Source organism: Salvelinus namaycush, chromosome 17 (assembly GCF_016432855.1).
Source record: "Salvelinus namaycush isolate Seneca chromosome 17, SaNama_1.0, whole genome shotgun sequence".
Taxonomy (NCBI): domain Eukaryota; kingdom Metazoa; phylum Chordata; class Actinopteri; order Salmoniformes; family Salmonidae; genus Salvelinus; species Salvelinus namaycush.
The window spans coordinates 4,089,652-4,112,308 of record NC_052323.1 but is presented as its reverse complement, the minus strand read 5'-3'; the positions used below and the strand labels follow the sequence as shown (position 1 = coordinate 4,112,308).

The following is a 22,657-nucleotide window of genomic DNA, read 5'->3' as shown; positions in this document are numbered from 1 at the left end:
GTGTGTTCCAGTTCCTGCCAATATCCAGCAACTTCGCACAGCCATTGAAAAAGAATGGGACAACATTCCAAAGGCCACAATCAACAGCATGATCAACTTTATGCAAAGGAGACGTGCCGTGCTGCAAGAGGTAAATGGTGGTCACACCAGATACCGACTGGTTTTCTGATCCACACCCTTACCTTTTTTTTTAAGGTATCTGTGACCAACAGATGCATATCTGTATTCCCAGTCATGTGAAATCCCTAGATTAGGGTCCAATTGAATTATTTAAATTTACTGATTTCCTTTTATATATGAACTGTAACTCTTTGAAATTGTTGCATGTTGCGTTTTATATTTTTGCTCTGTATATACGGCTTGCCCTGTCAACACAAACATGCCATTCTGTAGAGATAGAGAGACACGAACACTGACGCTCTAAACTTAAACGTTGCCTTCGTAGTCACACACACACACACGCACGCAGACACTGGCTCTATTTGTAGGTGGGATCAAGCAGCCATGTTTTACCTGTGTGTGTTGTGTTCTACCCTACAGCTGATGATCTTTGGCTTCTTCCTGTGTCTGGATGCCTTCCTCTACGTGTTCACGCTGCTTCCCCTCCGGGTGCTGCTGGCCCTGCTACACCTCCTCACCCTGCCGTGCTGCAGCCTCGGGTGAGCCCACACACACTCTGGGTCACGTTTCACTGGGTGCTCCGTACTGAACGTTGCAGATAGAAATGCCGTGAATGGATCTGAAATGCGTGTCTGTTCTACCAGATGTGTTTCTATCTGAACGTGCCGCAAAGTGGTGCCCTGCTGAACGCAGCTCTGGCACTGACAAAGAAACACTGCATGATTCGATTGTAAATATCCGTGTTTTGTGACCACTACCATATCTATTTCTGACAGATCATTCTTTGCACTATGTTCTTGGAATTTAAGTTTACAACAGGAGTGGTAAATGGGGAAACATGTATAGGGCAATATATCACCCAGCTTTCCCAGAAAATAGACCTAGTTCCCCAAGTGAATTGCACTTGGGGCATAATCGTAACTTTGAGTGTGTCACTCAAACTTTCATGTAAATCACGCCCTGATATCAGTGAGATTTGCATGTAGTGTATCTAGTTAGAATTTGGCCCTTCAGAAGACGGATACATACGTAAGCTAGGTTTATGTATACTTTACAGTAAGTATTGTAATCACTCGGTTTGCCTGTGACTGGTCTGTACCAAGGTCACTTTCTTCCCTTGCCTTCTTTCCCTGCAGGGCAAACGTATGCCCCTACTGCAATCGGAGCAGGTACGCTAGTCTCACGTCTGCCACAGCTTTATCATTTATATTAAATAGAGTTTCTCCATCTTGTTTGTCCTGATATGCAGCTTTGTGCTGTGTTCTTCATGCTCCATGCTAAAGCCACCGAGGCGCCATTTTGGATTAAGTAGTGTTCACAAACAGGGCTGTGCTCGCCACGACAACACGTATACTAAACTGTACGCTTTCCCTGGAAGGGCTCATATACATAGTGGACATGGTTTCTTCAAGACTGGCCTACCAAACCGATTTCCCACGGTATATCAAAGCTCCAGTCTTGTTGAAATGCTTGACATCAAATTACAACACACCAACAATGTACCGTTCTCCCTGCTTGCTTGAGGACTCCTGTCTGAACAATCTCTCTCCAGAGTGTGTACGGTATGCATAATGTCAGAGTATGTAGGCCTAACTGAAGGGAAAGCAGTAGCTGATTTATTTTTATGGAGGCCTGCAGCTTGCCTGTGGTAGTGGATGGGCGATAGCTGTGCGCTGCAGATGCTCAGTAAAAGGCATTGCGTCGACAGATGGCTTGAGCTCGCTACGCCTCGAGTTTCAGCACCCTTACTCTCTCTCAATCCCCACACGGACACAGAAGCCGAAATCAGGCACTGTGACTGACTACTAGCTTTACTGAGGTATTTTCTAGGTAAACATACCACAAAAAATGAACTGATAAGTGATATGTTTGACCACACCTCAAATGGCACTCCAGAGTTCAAGATGTGCTGTTTTGAATTCCTTAGCTTGAAAACATTTTAGCTTGAAAACATTTAGCTTGAAAACATGTACCTTATCCACTCTATCCAGAAAATGAGTATGAATTGCAAAGGTTATTTGCCAAGTCCACTCCTATATCTTTGAGTGTCATTTTTTTGGGGTGTTTTGACCATGTATTGTAATTTCAATAGTTAAAACGATGTCTTAACTGACGAACAGCTGCCGGCACACTCAATCTTTCAGATCTGAGATGCCCCAAGAGAGGCTTAGCCAAAACTCCACACGTCCGCTAATAACACGTATTCCAGTACTTTGTCCTGAAAAACTGTTCCTCTCGCACAGCACAGCTCAGCGCTGATGGCTGTGGCCTTTGTGAGAGCCGTTTGATGATGCAGCATGCCCTTTTGTGTCTGTCTGCATGGCAGCGAAGCATGACTGACCTTTATACACACACACACCTCTGTTGTTGGCCTGAGCTGCAGTTAGTCAGCTAGGGGGCTATCAGATTCATGGTGATGGCTGGTGCCTGTGCCAGGGGAACAGGGTTACACAGGGCCTGGCATTCACTAACATACACTGGCAGGACAGAGAGTACACTCTCTCTCATCGTGCATTTTACTTTAATAGCCTAAGCAGTGTCATGTTATGGGTCATTCACTGGTCACTCCTCTGTGAAGGTCCACTAGAATGTGCCAAAGTGCTGTGTCTGAGTGCGGCCAGTAGAGGGTGCCAGAGCACCAGCAGTGAATTCTTCTTGTTTATGCCCCAGTATGAATTGGCATATGATATAGCATATGCTTGCTTCCTTCCTCTCTTTTGAGGTTATCACTGATCTCTAAATGATTAAATAAGTGAAAGAAATCTTCCAGGCCCCCCCAGTATTTATCGAAGTCCATCTTGCCATAACTTTTATGATAATGAAGATTATGAAGCTGATGTTGTTTGCGTCCCTTCATACTTCAATGCACACAATTTGGGAAGTAGATCAGACACCTGATTTTAAAGCATTCTAATTTGCACTGTCTGAACTCAAGCCCCTCTCTCTCACCCCAGCGTCACTGCCACCTTCCCAAAATAACCTCCCGACAGACAGACTGAGCTACTGTGACGTTTTGCACCTCCCCGGCCGATCCCCTTGTGAATGGTTATTCTAAGTCTTACCGCAGGCATTGAGAAATCTTAAAAGGTGTGTTGTTTTTTTTTCTCCCACTCCCTTTTAGGAAGCTTTTTTGGCAACGTCTTTAAGTTCACCAAGGTGAGGGTGTTTGATGGATAGTCTCATTTGTGGGGTTTTATGCCGTTATTCAATCTATTGCAGGTAGTGGATTCTTGAATATCGCAAAGTCAGCTCCATCCATTCGGGACGGGCTGCTGTACAAATCAAACACACGCTTGAAAGCGCTGTCCAGAAATCCACCGTCTGCAATCGATTTTCAAATCCGGCCTTAGTTTGAGTAATACGTAGTAAAGTGGTGGGCATGCAAAGGACTAAGGTGCTAGTATGCAGTAGTTATACTAGCTTAGATCTACGGCAGATCCGTCTATTTAGTAGCCTTTCACATAACTAGCTCCATGTCTTGACCTTCTACTCCCCAACAGAGACTCAAAAGCCCTATGGATTTGTCAGTCTTCCCCTAGCATGCTCTCATTTAACTTTCGATTCTCCTACTTATTATTGGTGTAGCTTACATTACATATGTGTTAATGTAACAGATTTGGTTAGCTACTTCATTCATCCCCCCCCCCCCCCCAACTCATCATCGGTTGAATGTGTTCAATGTTCCATCCAACCCCGAGTTCACAAAAGTTTCTATTTATAATGTTTATAACGAGCAGCATTAACATCAGCCAATAACAAATAGTCCCGGATGCTCAAAAGACCTGGACACAGTCGTTCTACTGGTGCCTTGACAACCCCTGTGGGTATTAAACCACTTTGACACGGCACACATGACTCCTGTCCTGACATTGACCTTATAGCCTAATAGTGCATGAAGCTAACAGCCAACCAAGATCCCAATGTTCACTGTGTCATATCTCACAACAGTGTGATCACAAGCACTAGGCCTACTAAATTGTGGCACACTAATGTAATTAGATTGTGTGTGTACATGCGTACATATGTATGACTAGGCTCTGTGTGTGTACGTGTGCATACAGTACGTGCAGATGTATGACTAGGCTGTGTGTGTGTGTACATGCAGATGTGTGGCTAGGCTGTGTGTGTGTACATGCAGATGTGTGACTAGGCTGTGTGTGTACATGCAAATGTATGACTAGGCTGTGTGCATGTATGACTAGGGTGTGTGTGTGTGTGTACACTACTTGTCAAAAGTTTTAGAACACCTACTCATTCAAGGGTTTTCTTTATTTTTACGATTTTCTGCGTTGTAGAATAATAGTGAAGACATAACTATGAAATAACACATACAGAATCATGTAGTAACCAAAAAAGTTTTAAACAAATCAAAATATAATTTAGATTTGAGATTCTTCAAATAGCCACCCTTTGCCTTCATGACAGCTTTGCACACTCTTGGCATTCTCTCAACTACATTTGAAGTCAGAAGTTGACATACACCTTAGCCAAGTACATTTAAACTTTCACAATTCCTGACATTTAATCCTACAAAAATTCCCTGTTTTAGGTCAGTTAGGACCACCACTTTATTTTAAGAATGTGAAATGTCAGAATTATAGTAGAGAAAATGATTTATTTCAGCATTTATTTCTTTCATCACATTCCCAGTGGGTCAGAAGTTTACATACACTCAATTAGTATTTGGTAGCATTGCCTTTAAATTGTTTAACTTAGGTCGAACATTTTGTGTAGCCTTCCACAAGCTTCCCACAGTAAGTTTGGTGAATTTCGGCCCATTCCTCCTGACAGAGCTGGTGTAACTGAGTGAGGTTCTTAGGCCTCCTTGCTCACACACTCTTTTTCAGTTCTGCTGACAAATGTTCTATAGGATTGAGGTAAGGGCTTTGTGATGGCCACTCCAATACCTTGACTTTGTTGTCCTTAAGCCATTTTGCCACAACTTTGGAAGTATGCTTGGGGTCATTGTCCATTTGGAAGACCCATTTGCGACCAAGTTTTAACTTCCTGACTGATGTCTTGAGATGTTGCTTCAATATATCCACATAATTTTCCTTCCACATTATGCCATCTATTTTGTGAAGTGCACCAGTCCCTCCTGCAGCAAAGCACCCCCACAACATGATGCTGCCACCCCCGTGCTTCACGGTTGGGATGGTGTTCTTTGGCATGCAAGCCTCCCCCTTTTTCCTCCAAACATGATAATGGTCATTATGGCCAAACAGTTATTTTTTTGTTTCATCAGACCAGAGGACATTTCTCCAAAAAGTATGATCTTTGTCCCCATGTGCATTTGCAAACCGTAGTCTGGCTTTATATGGTGGTTTTGGAGCAGTGGCTTCTTCCTTGCTGAGCGGCCTTTCAGGTTATGTCGATATACGACTCGTTTTACAGTGGATATAGATACTTTTGTACCTGTTTCCTCCAGAATCTTCACAAGGTCCTTTTGCTGTTGTTCTGGGGTTGATTTGCACTTTTCGCAGCAAAGTATGTTCATGTCTAGGAGACAGAACACGTCTCCTTCCTGAGCGGTATGACGGCTGCGTGGTCCCATGGTGTTTATACTTGCGTACTATTGTTTGTACAGATGAACGTGGTACCTTCAGGCGTTTGGAAATTGCTCCCAAGGATGAACCAGACTTGTGTACATTTACATTTAAGTCATTTAGCAGACGCTCTTATCCAGAGCGACTTACAAATTGGAAAGTTCATACATATTCATCCTGGTCCCCCCGTGGGGAATGAACCCACAACCCTGGCGTTGCAAGCGCCATGCTCTACCAACTGAGCCACACGGGACCCGGTCTATTGTAGGTCTACAATTGTTTTTCTGAGGTCTTGGCTGATTTCTTTAGATTTTCTCATGATGTCATGCATTAAGGGGCTGAGTTTGAAGGTAGGCCTTGAAATACATCTACAGGTATACCTCCAATTTACTCAAATTATGTCAATTAACCTATCAGAAGCTTCTAAAGCCATGACAAAATTTTCGGGAATTTTCCAAGCTGTTTAAGGGCACAGTCAACTTAGTGTATGTAAACTTCTGACCCACTGGAATTGTGATACAGTGAATTATAAGTGAAATAATCTGGCTGTAAACAATTGTTGGAAAAATGACTTGTGTCATGCACAAAGTAGATGTCCTAACCGACTTGCCAAGACTATAGTTTGATAACAAGAAATGTGTGGAGTGGTTGAAAAACAAGTTTTAATGACTCCAACCTAAGTGTATGTAAACTTCCGACTTCAACTGTAGCTTCATGAGGTAGTCACCTGGAATGCATTTCAATTAACATGTGTGCCTTAAGTTAATTTGTGGAATTTCTTTCCTTCTGAATGCGTTTGAGCCAATCAGTTGTGTTGTGACAAGGTAGGGGTGGTATACAGAAGCTGGCCCTATTTGGTAAAAGACCAAGTCCATATTATGGCAAGAACAGCTCAAATAAGCCAAGAGAAATGGCAGTCCATCATTATTTTAAGATGTGAAGGTCAGTCAATCCAGAAAATTAAGAACTTTGACATTTTCTTCAAGTTCAGTCACAAAAACCATCAAGCGCAATGATGAAACTGGCTCTCATGAGGATCGCCAAAGGAATGAAAGACCCAGAGTTACCTCTGCTGCAGAGGATAAGTTCATTCGAGTTACCAGCCTCAGAAATTGCAGCCCAAATAAATACTTCAGAGTTCAAGTAACAGACACATCTCAATATTGACTGTTCAGAGGAGACTGGGTGAATCAGGCCTTCATGGTCGAATTGCTGCAAAGAAACCACTACTAAAGGACACCAATAAGAAGAAGAGACTTGCTTGGGCAAAGAAACACGAGCAATGAACATTAGACCGGTGGAAATGTGTCTTTTGCTCTGGAGTCCAAAATGGATATGTTTGGTTCTATCCCCTGTGTCTTTGTGAGACGTGGTGTGGTTGAACGGATGATCTCCGCATGTGTATTTCCCACCGTAAAGCATAGAGGAGGAGGTGTTATGGTGTGGGGGTGCTCTGCTGGTGACACTGTCTGATTTCATTTATTTTAACCAGCATGGCATCCACAGCATTCTGCAGTGATACGCCATCCCATCTGGTTTGCGCTTAGTGGGATGATCATTTGTTTTTCAACAGGACAATAACCCAACACACCTCCAGGCTGGGTAAGGGCTATTTTACCAAGGAGGAGAGTGATGGAGTGCTGCATCAGATGACCTGGCCTCCACAATCTCCCGACATCAACCAAATTGAGATGGTTTGGGATGAGTCGTCCCACAGACTTAAGGAAAAGCAGCCAACAAGTGCTGAGCATTTGTGGGAGCGCCTTCACGACTGCTGGAAAGGCATTCCAGGTGAAGCTGGTTGAGAGAATGCCCAGCGTGTGCAAAGCTGTCATCAAGGCAAATGGTGGCTATTTGAAGAATCTCAAATATAACATGTATTTTGATTTAACACTTTTTTGGTTACTACATGATTCCATGTGTGTTATTTCATCGTTTCAATGTCTTCACTATTATTCTACAATGTGGAAAATAGTAAAAATAAAGAAAAACCCTTGAATGAGTAGGTGTTCTAAAACGTTTGACCGGTAGTGTACATGCATACAGTACATGCAGATGTATGACTAGGCTGTGTGTGTACATGCAGATGTATGTCAAGGTTCTATTTGTAACGTGTGTGTGTGTGTGTGTGTGTGTGTATGTGTGTGTGTTCTGCCAGTGGCTCTCGCCTGCTGCAGCCGGCCCAGGTGTGTGACATCTTGAAGGGACTGATAATGGTGCTGTGCTACTCCATGATGCACTACGTGGACTACAGCATGATGTACCACCTGATCCGGGGACAGTCCGTCATCAAACTATACATCATCTACAACATGCTGGAGGTACAATGGGTTGGATTTAGAGCTGTTGTAGGAATGTGATCAAATGGTTCCACTCTCTAGCTTTCACTGGTCCAGTCGCGTTAGGTCAGTGAGTAGGCCTACGTCAAGGAAAATCTATTATTGATGGCTGAAGTATTTGATTAGGGCCTCGGATACCCTGTTTCATCTGAAATGGTTGTTATTAGGGAAAATATTGTTGTAGCTGGCGTAAAAAGACGTCTGAGTGGAGTTCCCACATCCTGTTTTCAGCGATAAAGGAAGCTAGGTTGAATTAGCTGTATCCCTGAACCGCATGCATCCGGTTGTTGGTAACTAAGGGTGTGCCGATTTTATAAACCATACTAAAAAATTGTCATAGACTCAAGTCACGTAAGTCAGACCGTTCTCTCTGCTACCGCACGACAAGCGGTACTGGAGCGCCATGTCTAGGTCCAAACTGCTCCTTGACAGCTTCTACTCCCAAGCCATAAGACTGCTAAACAATTAATCAAATGGCCACCCGGACTATTTACCTTGACCACCCCCCCCCTTTGTTTTTACACTGCTGCTACTCGCTCTTTATCATCTATGCATAGTCTACTTTACCCCTACCTACATGTACAAATTACCTTGACTAACCTGTACCCCCGCACATTTACTCGGTACCGGTAACCCCTGTATTTAGCCTCATTATTATGTAATTCTACTGTGTTTATTTTTACTTTATTTTATCTAGTAAATTATTTTCTTAACTCTCTTTCTTCAACTGCACTGTTGGTTAAGTGCATGTAAGTAAGCATTTCACCATTATCAGTCCCTTAAAGATGTCCCACAACACCTGTTGTATTCAGCGCATGACATACAGTTAAGCGCTGGTAATCTGTCTTAGTCTATCACCCGTTGTATCACTTACACGTCGCAAGTCACATCCTTAACCCATGCTTGACTTGAACTACTTGCCTTCCCTGTTTAGGTAGCCGACAGGCTGTTCTCGTCGTTTGGCCAAGACATCCTTGACGCTCTCTACTGGACGGCCACAGAGCCCAAAGAGAGGAAGAGAGACAGCATTGGGGTCATCCCCCATTTCATCATGGCTGTATTCTACGTCTGTATCCTTCATGGAGAACTAGGAAATGCACACAGGAAGAACTCTACTGTAGGAATTTGTAACACCTCGACTTCTATCATCTTACAGCACCTTTCAGTTAGCGTTGTTGTTTTTTGATAAGTCAATAATGTGAGTCCACACACGCTCACTCAAACACCCACCCCTTACTGCAGCCGATGCTATTGTCACCATGTTCAGTGTTTTCCTGAGCCTCTGTCTCAGTCCTGCATGCCATCCTCATCATGGTCCAGGCGTCAACGCTCAACGTGGCTTTCAACTCCCACAATAAGTCCCTGCTCACCATCATGATGTCCAACAACGTGAGTGTGCACGCACTCAGACACACACACACACACACACGTAATCCTAAAATGTAGCGGACACTCAAATACATGTTCCTGTATTTCCTGCATGTACAGTTTGTGGAGATCAAAGGAAGTGTGTTCAAGAAGTTTGAGAAGAACAACCTCTTTCAGATGTCCAACAGTGGTAAGTTACTGTAACTTGTGCCATGGGCATTACACTGTACATTTTAATTGTGCTACGGACATTATTTCTAACACTATTTCTCTGATTCAAAACGCTCTACATGTTAGACATTTTCTATGCTCGGAGTCTTTTTTTTCTATGCGATGGGTTAAGCCTTCTCTCTCTCTCGTCCTTTTGCAGCGGCAATCAGAGCTGTTTATTCAGCTTTGATAACACGAAAGAAATGCGCCATAGATTTAAATGCATCCTGAACTCTTCCTCTTTGTGCCTGCAGGCTGCATGTTTTCATCTTTGTTGCTGTCATTCTGCAGGAACGCAAGGACCTGAAAATAAGCTTGAATCATTTCCTATTTCCCCCCCCTCTTGCAATTTGCTTGCGTCTTTGAAGATCCAGTCTGTTTAGCAAGTTACACTTGCTTCCAAACCACACAGGATCCCAACGAATGGGATATTTATGCCAAATGATGTATGTGGCTTTGAAAGTACATGGGAAAAATGGCTGCCCTTTTTTGTTGATATTACATAGTGATGTTGGTACATGATTCTAAGTATTAGGTAGTAACGAATATGTATGTATTTGCATTTTAGATATCAAGGAACGGTTCACCAGCTACGTCCTCCTTCTCATCGTCTGCCTCAGGAACATGGAGCAGTTCTCATGGAGCCCAGGTAACCATTTCAAACACACTACAGCTAAACATGCAAAGGGAATTCTTGGATCCATTTTATTATGTTCACAGGAACGGGTGATTTTTAGATTTTTTTATTTTTTATTTTACCCCGTTTTCTCCCCAATTTCGATCTTGTCTCATCGCTGCAACTCCCCGATGGGCTCAGGAGGCGAAGGTCGACGTGTTGGAGGAAACACTGTGCACCTGGGAAAGCGTGCAGGCACCCGGCCCGCCACAAAGAGTCGCTAGAGCGCAATGAACCAAGTAAAGCCCCCCCCCCCCGGCCAAATCCCTCCCCTAAACCGGACGACACTGGGCTAATCCCTATGGGACCCCCGATCACAGCCGGTTGTGATACAGCCCGTGATCGAACCCGGGTCTGTAGTGACGTCTCTAGCGCTGCGATGCCCTGCCTTAGACCGCTTCTCAGGAGGCCCACAGTTTGCTGCTACTGCTACCGTTGAAAAAGAAATCACCCTGATCCTTGGTGCCCTTTTTTAAAGCTGTTCCATTCAACCCCCAAAGACATTGTGATGTTGATAGGACAGAGGTGATGAGAGTAAGGCCGTGATATCTGACAGCTCTCTTAATAAAGTCAGCTGGCCCTGACAGATTTGGAATGTCAGCAACGGTGATGATGCTCAAGTCGTACTCTAACAGGATCTTATGGCATAACCTAGACCTCATCCACAACCATTTTGGGCAGACTTGCTGCACCACATGGATATGAAGATTGTATTTTATCAAGTCAAATCCACTACTGTTTAACTTATTGTACTAAGCCTAAAACAATATATGATTAAACCAAGAAATGATTAAATGTACAATTTGAGTCAATTTAAAAATAAATTAAAAAAAAGACCAGATTTTCGGTAAGGTAAAGAAAGAATGGTGTAGATTTGAGAAATTCACTTCACAAGTCAGTTGTCTTGTCTCCAGATCATCTCTGGGTGTTGTTACCTGATGTCATCATGGTGATCGCCTCAGAGATCGCAGTGGACGTCATCAAACACGCCTTCATCACCAAGTTCAACGAGATCACGGCAGATGTAAGGATGGATCACACAGATGATAACTAATGATTCGATGAGTTGGAGTTAAAGGAACTGAAAACCTTTCATGTCGCACACAGTCGCACACCAAGAGGGAACGGTGTATTTTGAGGTCAAATCCCATTTTTAATTCACCCACTTCAAGGAATTAATTGAAATTCACAGTTCACAAATACAACAATCCCCATTAGGAATACATTGCGCTTTTGAATGTCTTGAATAAGAATTTCAATTAATCTACTGAATAAATTGATTAAGAAAACACATTTCCCTCTGGGTGTGTGACTGTGAAATATATGTTCACTGGAGAGGGTCTGCTTCGTTCATGTTTGAAGGATTACACAGCGGTTGGCCCTGTTTTTATGTACAGCGTGGCACTGTTGTTTAGCTAGCCGCCCACACTGCTGTGTGCCTCAATCTCTGTAGCGTGCCATGAGTCCCTCCGCTCCCCTCTGCCCTATTTCTAAATCACAACACATCACATTATGCCCCAATAGGGCTACTGGGCTAGCAACGTTCTCATCCTCAGCCACAACAATGAGCTATCCCACCGTCAATCATGACCCATCCCCAGCTCTTGTGTGGTGAGAAACCTTGCCTAAGACCCGAAGGCTTTAGATCGAAGGGCTCACACAGTCTTGTGGCGAATAGGAAATGCGGGTTTGAATTCAGTCGGAATCGTTGGTGCCGTGATTCCGCGAGGAGGAGTTGGTCATAGGGGGGAGGAGTGTAATGGCGGCAGGTTTGGTGAACCGTTCTCGCGTGACAAGTAACCTTCGCTGAGACCTGAAAACTGCCCGGGCTTTAGCTCAGCCGGCTAACACGGTCTTCAAATCCAGTCGGTCGTACTCACTTGTGGTCTAGTCTAATGGTATCAAGTGTTTTTCTCAGAGCCATAGCAGATGGTTACAAGCTTCATATCAAACCATAGTGATACATTATAATAACAAACTATGTGTTCTGTTCGTCTCTGATAATAACATGGCTGTTCTGTATCCGCAGGTATACAGTGAATACAGAGCCAGCCTGGCCTTCGATCTCATCAGCTGTCGGCAGAAAAACGTACGTAGGACCTCTCGAACACAGTGATTTAGGCGTCCGGCTCCACTATACCTACAGTTTCAATCAATGGGTTTTGTTCACTGCTGTAGTCGATGTGTGGCTGAGGCTTGTTTTTTGTCAATGGGCAGGCCTGCACAGACTACAGCGATTCCGTAGCCAGAAGAATGGGCTTCATTCCTCTTCCTCTTGCAGTCCTGGTAAGATCAGCCTTGTACACCAGTCCAATGCAGTGGTTAACCTTCCATTATATGTAGATGGCCAGTGTGTTTAAGTGGGCACTAATTATATGCTTTTGATTGTGTTTGTATTGATGTCAATCAACTAACAGTTCCGTCTTGTATAAGGTAGTTTATTAGTTGCAGGACAATGTGATTGACGTAACTACATTTTGTTGGATTGATTTTAATTCTGATTAACTGTAACGTGCAACAACGTTTCTGCTGAAGCTTCTCGATTTTGTAATTGACAGCTAATTCGAGTCGTGATGAGTTCAGTGAATGTACAGGGAGCCCTGTCCTGCTCCTGTGTGTTCCTCTTTTACATGGGGTAAGACTCAAATCCAGTTCTTATTCTCTGTCGTGTTTGATGATTTGCAGTTACATAGCACCCCTTCCACGAGTTTCGTAGACAAACCTGACGCGTCAGTCCCTCAATACGGCTAGCATTATTTGTGAGCATAGCATTCACGCTATGTCCTAGGCGCATTTACAGTGGGGCAAAAAAATATTTAGTCAGCCACCAATTGTGCAAGTTCTCCCACTTTAAAAAGATTAGAGAGGCCTGTAATTTTCATCATAGGTACACTTCAACTATGACAGACAAAATGAGGGAAAAAAATCCAGAAAATCACATTGTAGGATTTTTAATGAATTTATTTGCAAATTATGGTGGAAAATAAGTATTTGGTCACCTACAAACAAGCAAGATTTCTGGCTCTCACAGACCTGTAACTTCTTCTTTAAGAGGCTCCTCTGTCCTCCACTCGTTACCTGTATTAATGGCACCTGTTTGAACTTGTTATCAGTATAAAAGACACCTGTCCACAACCTCAAACAGTCACACTCCAAACTCCACTATGGCCAAGACCAAAGAGCTGTCAAAGGACACCAGAAACAAAATTGTCGACCTGCACCAGGCTGGGAAGACTGAATATGCAATAGGTAAGCAGCTTGGTTTGAAGAAATCAACTGTGGGAGCAATTATTAGGAAATGGAAGACCACTGATAATCTCCCTCGATCTGGGGCTCCATGCAAGATCTCACCCCGTGGGGTCAAAATGATCACAAGAACGGTGAGCAAAAATCCCAGAACAACACGGGGGGACCTAGTGAATGACCTGCAGAGAGCTGGGACCAAAGTAACAAAGCCTACCATCAGTAACACACTACGCCGCCAGGGACTCAAATCCTGCAGTGCCAGACGTGTCCCCCTGCTTAAGCCAGTACATGTCCAGGCCCGTCTGAAGTTTGCTAGAGAGCATTTGGATGATCCAGAAGAAGATTGGGAGAATGTCATATGGTCAGATGAAACCAAAATATAACTTTTTGGTAAAAACTCAACTCGTCGTGTTTGGAGGACAAAGAATGCTGAGTTGCATCCAAAAAACACCATACCTACTGTGAAGCATGGGGGTGGAAACATCATGCTTTGGGGCTGTTTTTCTGCAAAGGGACCAGGATGACTGATCCGTGTAAAGGAAAGAATGAATGGGGCCATGTATCGTGAGATTTTGAGTGAAAACCTCCTACCATCAGCAAGGGCATTGAAGATGAAACGTGGCTGGGTCTTTCAGCATGACAATGATCCCAAACACACCGCCCAGGCAACAAAGGAGTGGCTTCGTAAGAAGCATTTCAAGGTCCTGGAGTGGCCTAGCCAGTCTCCAGATCTCAACCCCATAGAAAATCTTTGGAGGGAGTTGAAAGTCTGTGTTGCCCAGCAACAGCCCCAAAACATCACAGCTCTAGAGGAGATCTGCATGGCGGAATGGGCCAAAATACCAGCAACAGTGTGTGAAAACCTTGTGAAGACTTACAGAAAACGTTTGACCTCTGTCATTGCCAACAAAGGGTATATAACAAAGTTATTGACCAAATACTTATTTTCCACCATAATTTGCAAATAAATTCATAAAAAATCCTACAATGTGATTTTCTGGAATTTCTTTTCTCATTTTGTCTGTCATAGTTGAAGTGTACCTATGATGAAAATTACAGGCCTCATCTTTTTAAGTGGGAGAACTTGCACAATTGGTGGCTGACTAAATACTTTTTTGCCCCACTGTAAATGGGGCGCCTCGATGATGTCCGTGCCAGTCTGTTCCCATTGAGTTACTTTAGCATGAGTCTTCACGTTAGCCCTCTGCTTGGCTTAGTTAGGGCTTTTCTTTTTTGTTCTTTTTTTGAACTTTTCTTATTTTTTTTCATCCTATGGGTATAAACCACTGAAGAGTTAGCCTGAGGTGAAATACAATGTTGTTATCTCCAGTACCCACCCACCCCCTCACCCCCATATATATATATATATATATTCTTTTTTAAATAGCTGTATTCCCAACAGACCCTGGTATCTGTGAGAAGACCACAGTACGGCTTGCAAAAGCCCTCGGAGGGCATTTGGTACACAGACCTAGATGTGGCTGTCTCTCTCGATCGTATTTCAAATGCATCATAAGCTTCAGATATGCAGAAGCCTAGTGCGTCCCGGAGCTGTTTTCTGTCCATGAACTTAGCGTTATTAAGCCTAACTTTTAATTTTCCACAGTAAAAACCCTTCATACTCAGTGTGAGGTATATGGCTGTTTTGTGGGTAGTGTTGCTATTCCCTAATACGCAGGGCTCTACACAGACCTTTTCTACAAGGAGCATGTGTGCGCCTAAGTAAAAAAAAAAAATACATTTAAAAAAGGCGAACACTAAGAAATTTAGGAGCACAATGAAAAACATTTGAGGTATTAAAACTAGAATCCTTAATTTTTGTAGGCCCACTGGTGTTACTAAATAAAAATTCCAGGTCGCGCAGCTAAATATTTAAGCGCGTATGTGAGTAAAATGGTCGCACTGTAGAGCCCTGATATGGTGAGATTGAGAAACTTTTGAATTGGCCATTTTTTAAATTTTATATCAAATATATGCCATACCAGTATACCTTATCTGTATATCCATATAGAATCAAATCTAGACCTGTTCACAATGGGGAAACAAACACACATGACTATACTGTAGTCTGCTTCTCTTCTCACTTTCACCTTGGATATCATTACTTGTCTTTTCCCTGTGTAGAATGGTGACCCTGAAAGTGCTTAACAGTATTGTGCTGCTGGGGAAGTCGTGTGTGTACGTGAAGAGAGCCAACATGGAGGACAAGCTGTTTGAGAAGCCCCCCACAGCCGCCCCCGGGAAGACGCCCAGTCGAACCAGCAAGACATCCAGGTGTACTGCCCCCTCAGGTACCCAGTGACAGACAAATACCCTAGTATTTATATTCATTTACCTTCATTTTACCAGGCGAGGGAACATCTCATTTATAATAATGACTAGGGAACAGGTAAAAACCTTGCATGAGACCATGAAGACTTGTCTCCTTCCTGAGCCTTTCGCTCAGCGGGCTAACACAATCTTAAGGCATGAAGAAGACCCAGATTTGAACCCAGTCAGTCACATACAGCCTCAATAAGACACTCGGTTCCATTCAATTACTCATTCTTCTTAGCAATCCCAGCTTGCCAAACCCAGCCTCAAGCAAGCAGATGCGTGTTCCGACTCGGGTAATTGACCTCCTACATCTCCGCACGCGCCTCTCCTTCATCCACATCGAAACTGCTACTGAAATTCAAAACTGAAACTGCTGCTCGATGCGGATGACCGAGATAAATTGTCAGTTGTGTATGTGTGTAGAGCTTCAGTATTTTTTTCTCCAGCATGGCAGACAAGCCCGCTGAGAGCATTAGCGCGACAAGTGACACCACGTCACATCAAAGCTTTTCTCACTCCTGTGTTTTTACAGAACCACAGTTTTCAGGCAAAATAATCAGGAGTATAGTATGTGAAATGTTAAAGTGCCAATGCATATCACGTGGGGTCAGAAAGTCACTGAACGCTTGCGTTGCTATTCTTAATTAGCCCATCTGTAACTGTACTGTACCCAACCCAGCTGTCTCTTCTGGGCTGCGTCCATCAGTGCACACCGTAGCAAAACGTTTTGCGTCGGAAAATGGATATGAGCGTCTCTTATTGGACGAGTTCAGGTAGTCACACCCTGTTTTAGTCCGTTTCATTCTGTGTGGTGCCTATTGAATACCGCCCTGGTGAAACAGGTTACTTTTAGCCCCCTGATTCCAATGGATTCCTTACTATACTAACAGACTAGTTTGCCTCGTTCTTCATAACGATTTGGTTCTAATTGGAGGTGCCATATGTTTAAGGTGCCTATTGAAAGTTTTCAGACCCCTAGACCTTTTCCACATTTTATAAAGTTACAGCCTTATTCTAAAATTTGATAAAATGTGTTTTTTTTCATCAGTCTACACACACGTAAAAAAAAAAGCAAAAATAAGTATAAATAAGTTTAGAAATGTTTGATATTTTATTACAAATAAAAAACAGAAATCACATTTACAAAAGTATTCAGACCTTTTACTCGGTACTTTGTTGAAGCACCTTTGGCAGAGATTACAGCCTCTAATTTTCTTGGTTATGACGCTACAAGCTTGGCACACCTGTATTTGGGGAGTTTCTACCATTCTTCTCTGCAGATCCTCTCAAGCTCTGTCAGGTTGGATGGGGAGTGTTGCTACAGCTCTCCAGAGATGTTTGATCGGGTTCAAGTCCGGGCTCTGGCTGGGCCGTTCAAGGACATTCAGAGACTTATCTTCTTGGAAGGTGAACCTTTGCCCCTGTGCGGTCCTGAGTGTTCTGAAGCAGGTTCTCATCAAGGATCTCTCTGTATTTTGCTCCGTTCATCTTTGCCTCGATCCTAACTAGTCTTCCAGTCCCTGCCGCTGAAAAACACCCCCACAGCAGGATGCTGCCACAACCATGCGTCAGGGATGGTGCCAGGTTTTCTCCAGACGTGACGCTTGGCATTCAGGCCAAAGAGTTGAATCCTGGTTTCATCAGACCAGAGAATCTTGTTTCTCATGGTCTGAGAGTCTTTAGGTGCCTTTTGGCAAACTCCAAGCGGGCTGTCAAGTGCGTTTTACTGAGGAGTGGCTTCTGTCTGGCCACTCTACTATAAAGGCCTGATTGGTGGAGTGCTGCAGAGATGGTTGTCCTTCTGGAAAGCTCTCCCATCTCCACAGAGGAGCTCTGTCAGAGTGACCATCGGTTTCTTGGTCACCTCCCTGACCAAGGACCTTTTCTCCCGATTGCTCAGTTTGGCCGGGCGGCCATCTCTAGGAAGAGTCTTGGGTTTCCAAACTTCTTCCATTTAAGAATGATGGATGCCACTGTGTTCTTGGGGACCTTCAATGCTGCAGACATTTTTTGGTACCCTTCCCCAGACCCCAATTCCTAATTATATGGTTATACCACTGGTTCAGTACCACAATGCATTTTCTAAAGTAGGCCTGCTGTATCCCATGCTCATGTGTTGTTGCCTTTAGAGGAACACACATTTATTTCATGCAGTCAGGGGAATACACACGATTTGCTGCTCGCCTGGTAAAGTCTAATTTGCAACACACTCTTTTATATGCAAGTGAAGCATGTCGGCGCCTTAGGCAAATGGCTTTCTCCATAGAGTAGTAACCCATGTGCTGATATGCCTCTTCTACTTCACTCGACTTTATTTGAATTTATACAACGGGTGGGTCTAATCCTGAATGCTGATTTGGTTAAAAGCGCATTCCAGCTGGTGTCTATTCCACAAGTTACCACCGGCTAAATCTATGACGGTTAAATGCCTATTTGCTATGTTCCATCTGACTGCGCAATCCACTGTCCCATCAGCCCAGGCAGGGAAGTTATAAACTTGATCTTCACTATGAAAAGCATCTAGACATTATCTCATTTCTTTTAGACTAACATTTTGTTTTCAACCGTGGAGATTTGTATAAACCTTTACTGTCTGTCTCTCTGACATTTGCAATGTTGTTTCTACATTTTAAATTCAATCTTCAACTGTCCCATAGTAATGAATGTGTAGGGGTCGGGAGTCAGGACGAGAGGGAGTGGCAGGCAGCGGTTCTCAGGCAGTTGAAATCATGAATCAGCTGGCATCATTTTTATGGATATATACAAATGTTCAAATGAAATGAAGTGCAGCTTGTTTGCAGTCTTTCCAGCTTCAGTTTGAAGTGATTGTGTTAGCTGTGTTGTTGGCTAGCTCCTCTGAACAGCAGTGTCCTAACGAGAGAGCACATTTGCTATACCAGGTGAAATCGCGCCTCATTAGATCATTGTTATGGATGTATCCAAATAAATGTCACTAGAAAACAGCTTAAACAAATGCAGATGCAGCTACTTCGCTCTTATTCTGGCTGCACTTTTTGACGTGACTGTAAATTAGCCGTAGTTGGCTAGCTAGCAAGCAAGGGATAAGAACGTTTCCAGTCAGTATGGCAATGGAACATTTAGAACGAACGACTGGGTCGTGTCCATACAGTAGACGGGGTCGCGACTGGTAGATGCAGTAGATACAAAAAGACTGAACGACTGGGTCACGTCCATAGATACAGAACAAAAAGACTGAACGACTGGGTCGCGTCCATAGATACAGAACAAAAAGACTGAACGACTGGGTCACGTCCATAGATACAGAACAAAAAGACTGAACGACTGGGTCACGTCCATAGATACAGAACAAAAAGACTGAACGACTGGGTCACGTCCATAGATACAGAACAAAAAGACTGAACGACTGGGTCACGTCCATAGATACAGAACAAAAAGACTGAACGACTGGGTCGCGTCCATAGATACAGAACAAAAAGACTGAACGACTGGGTCACGTCCATAGATACAGAACAAAAAGACTGAACGACTGGGTCACGTCCATAGATACAGAACAAAAAGACTGAACGACTGGGTCGCGTCCATAGATACAGAACAAAAAGACTGAACGACTGGGTCGCGTCCATAGATACAGAACAAAAAGACTGAACGACTGGGTCACGCCCATAGATACAGAACAAAAAGACTGAACGACTGGGTCACGTCCATAGATACAGAACAAAAAGTCTGAACGACTGGGTCGCGTCTCTAGCAACCCTAGATTTGTGTCGGGACTGTATCTTGTGGAAGGATGAATAAATGAATCAACATAACGTTTTTTTATGAAAACATGTCGATCATTATTTGAATATGTTGGTAACCCGTTGTAGAAAAGTGATAATGCCTGAGAAGCTGGTGTTTGGAGGATATATTGATAAATATCGAAGGGTATGAATTATTCTATTTGCCTGACCTAACTCGTGTAATGTAACACCATTTATACTGCATACTGGCATTTAAGGCCATGATGGGTGGTCTTGAGGAGTCTACTGGTATTACTGTAGATTTGTCTTTTTGACCCTTCGATATAGGTACGTTTCTATTTCTATAAGTCAATGTTGTTGGTTGTCCAGTTTATTTGGTCACTCTGAAGTCAAATCTAATCAAAAAGGAAGTTTATGATGATGTTGTTTAGTTGCTTACTATCTATGTGTGAGTGTTACTTACCGTTAGTGTTGCTAACTTTTCTCAAATTACCAAGTAATGCTTGTCAGTATGTTTGTTTGTGTTAAATCTACCTCTCTCTCTCTGTGTCATTTGCCTCATCAGGTGATCTGTCAGGGGATCCGTGGTCTGAGCGGTCCCCATCCACTCCTTCCTGCACCTCCATCCCCCCCTCCTCTGTCACCACCCAGCCTACCCCCACCGTCATCCCCACACCACAGGCAGAGACTATGGCCCCTCCCGCCACTTCCCCGACCAGACTCTCCACCAGCCCAGAACCGGACCCTGACCCCCTCACCTCCTCTCCCCCTGCCACTCCCGAGCAGAACGAGGGGGATGGGACGGAAGGCACAGAGCTCAAGCACAGGACCCCTAAAAACGACCTGCTGGATGTAGACCGCTTCACGATATGCGGGAACCGCATTGATTGACCCCTCTGAGCCTTTCCATTGACCTTTGACCCCCCCCCCCCAAAAAAAGAAGTGATAACCACTCAGGAGAGGCGGTGAGCAAGACGCTCCTCAGCACTTCTGCTCTCTTAGCAAAATCCAGCGGAAGCAGGGTATATTTATTAAGTTAGACATACAGTAAGTTATTGTGGACTCTGGGACAGGCTGCTTAATTTAAGTGTACTTGCTGTTTTTCGCCTGTGGGGTATGGGGCTCGACAAAGAGAACTACAGTTGGTTGAGCAACGGAAGACTGCCAGAGGAATTGTTGTTTTCATAGCAACCTAGTTGTCTGTACCAATGATGTATATAAACCCTGGATTGCTGATGCTATGTATTGGCCATTGAGAAGCTTTGAAGCCACCGGTCGGCCATATTGGCACTCCCCAGTATTACAATTAAATGTTTCAATGACAAAATAACATGTATATAAGTGTTTTGTTGTTATAGTGGGGACAATAACATTTTAGTAATAAATGTTTTAATAGTATAATACAAGTATGCATTTAGATGTCTAATAGAATAAATGTGTCAAAAAACAAATGTAGTCATTAATAAATGCATTTCTATACCTTCTAAAATCTATTTTACAATGGAGGAGGAGTACCAAGATGGCTGCACGATGGCTTCAGTACAGTACCCCATGTCAGTCATCCAGGGTGCTAGATACACATCACATGTGTGTGTCTGTGTGTGTGTGTGCACACAAACGTGGAACATGAGAAATTGGTGCCTCTTCTCAGATACACAGCAAAAGAGGAACAAAGTTATCTGTCAATGTTCTACTGTTTTATTTGGACATATTGGATCAACATTACTGGAAAGGATCAGCTATTTGCTAATCAAAAAGCTTTACCCAGTTTATTGGAATTTTGCGGTATAAAATATCACTACTGGTATGAGCTCCATTTGGTAGTGTAAAGAACATCTCCACAGAAGTGAGATTTCTTTTAGAGAGCTTTCTTTTACAGATATTTTAATCTAATTTGATTTAAAAGAACCGAAGGTACCCTTCATTGGCATGTTTGATGGTTATATGTTTGCCAGTACCGCACTTATTACTCATAATACATATTGCTTTTGGGAAAAGTTCATACTAGCTTTTTATGATGGCAAGAATCCCTAGTTTGCGCTGATGAAACGTTACCGTATTGTCTTAAATATGCTACAGATGACAGGGTTTGGAGCTATTTCTCTTCATTTGACGCTCATGCAATGTTTTAATTACTATTGTAATAAGGATCTATTTTTGGAGCTGCCAGTTGTAATATTTTATAGTATTTTTGCGCATGGAACGTCCACTGAACCCTCTTCCAAGGGTCACTTTTTGTACTGTTCTTATGCAAGCAATGATGGAAAACTGTCCACTTAATTTCATGTTTGGTTCATAACTTCACCATGATATGAAATGGCCCTCTTTTTGGGATGATGATGATGATGATAAATAAAAGTTATTTTGAAATTGTGGTGTCAATATCCAACAAGAACCGAGTGAGAGGGGAATCTCTCGGTCAATTGTCTCCTCAGGTGCTCCCTGGTCCGAGCGAAGCCCCTCCACTCCCTCCTGCACCTCCATCCCCTTCTTCTCTGTCACCAGCCAGCCCACCCCTTCCCCCGCCCTCACCATTGGAATAATGTTTTTACCATTGATGAATGAACATGGGGAGACCCTTGTAGAGTAGATGTTATTTTACAGTTGAGGTGATCTGACGTTCACACACACCATGGATGACCTCACCTTCTACAGACGGGGCGATGACTCAGGTAGCGTAAACCCACCCCCAGCCAAGCATATCTTAGAGGGCTAAGCGTCTTACCTGGAAGGCTGAACCGGCTCTAGCTCTCTCTCTCTCCATGAAGCCGTTCCCTGGTAGAAGTAGTCTGGCTGGAGCCTGTCCAGTGACACAAAGCATTAAATGTATAGGCTCACTCTACGGGTTGTATTTTAACAACCAACGTTCACGTAACTCCTACCCTAACCATATGTATTGAACAAAAATATAAACGCAACATGTACAATTTCAACAAGTTACAGTTCATATAAGGAAATCGGTCTGTTTAAATAAATTCATTAGGCCCTAATCTATGGATTTGACATGACTTGGCAGGGGCACATGGGAGCCAGGCCCAGCCAATCAGAATTAGTTTTTCCCACAAAAGGGCTTCATTGCGGACAAGATGGATGGTGAAGAAGCTGGATGTGGAG

At 43.4% G+C, this 22,657-nt stretch overlaps 1 protein-coding gene across 1 annotated transcript in view; it reads left to right on the top strand.

Annotated features, from left to right (window-relative positions):
* The window catches only part of LOC120062239 (transmembrane anterior posterior transformation protein 1 homolog), a 40,609-nt gene extending 18,696 nt beyond the window's left edge, over window positions 1–21,913 (top strand). The window contains exons 3-14 of the mRNA XM_039012060.1: window positions 541–659; window positions 7,825–7,987; window positions 8,940–9,075; window positions 9,297–9,394; window positions 9,494–9,563; window positions 10,152–10,232; window positions 11,174–11,283; window positions 12,289–12,348; window positions 12,477–12,545; window positions 12,818–12,894; window positions 15,630–15,796; window positions 20,109–21,913. Of these exons, the coding sequence (XP_038867988.1) occupies window positions 541–659; window positions 7,825–7,987; window positions 8,940–9,075; window positions 9,297–9,394; window positions 9,494–9,563; window positions 10,152–10,232; window positions 11,174–11,283; window positions 12,289–12,348; window positions 12,477–12,545; window positions 12,818–12,894; window positions 15,630–15,796; window positions 20,109–20,434 (1,476 nt within the window). The 3' untranslated portion in view covers window positions 20,435–21,913. The remainder of the gene's footprint in view (window positions 1–540; window positions 660–7,824; window positions 7,988–8,939; window positions 9,076–9,296; window positions 9,395–9,493; window positions 9,564–10,151; window positions 10,233–11,173; window positions 11,284–12,288; window positions 12,349–12,476; window positions 12,546–12,817; window positions 12,895–15,629; window positions 15,797–20,108) is intronic.
* Window positions 21,914–22,657: the final 744 nt, after the last annotated feature.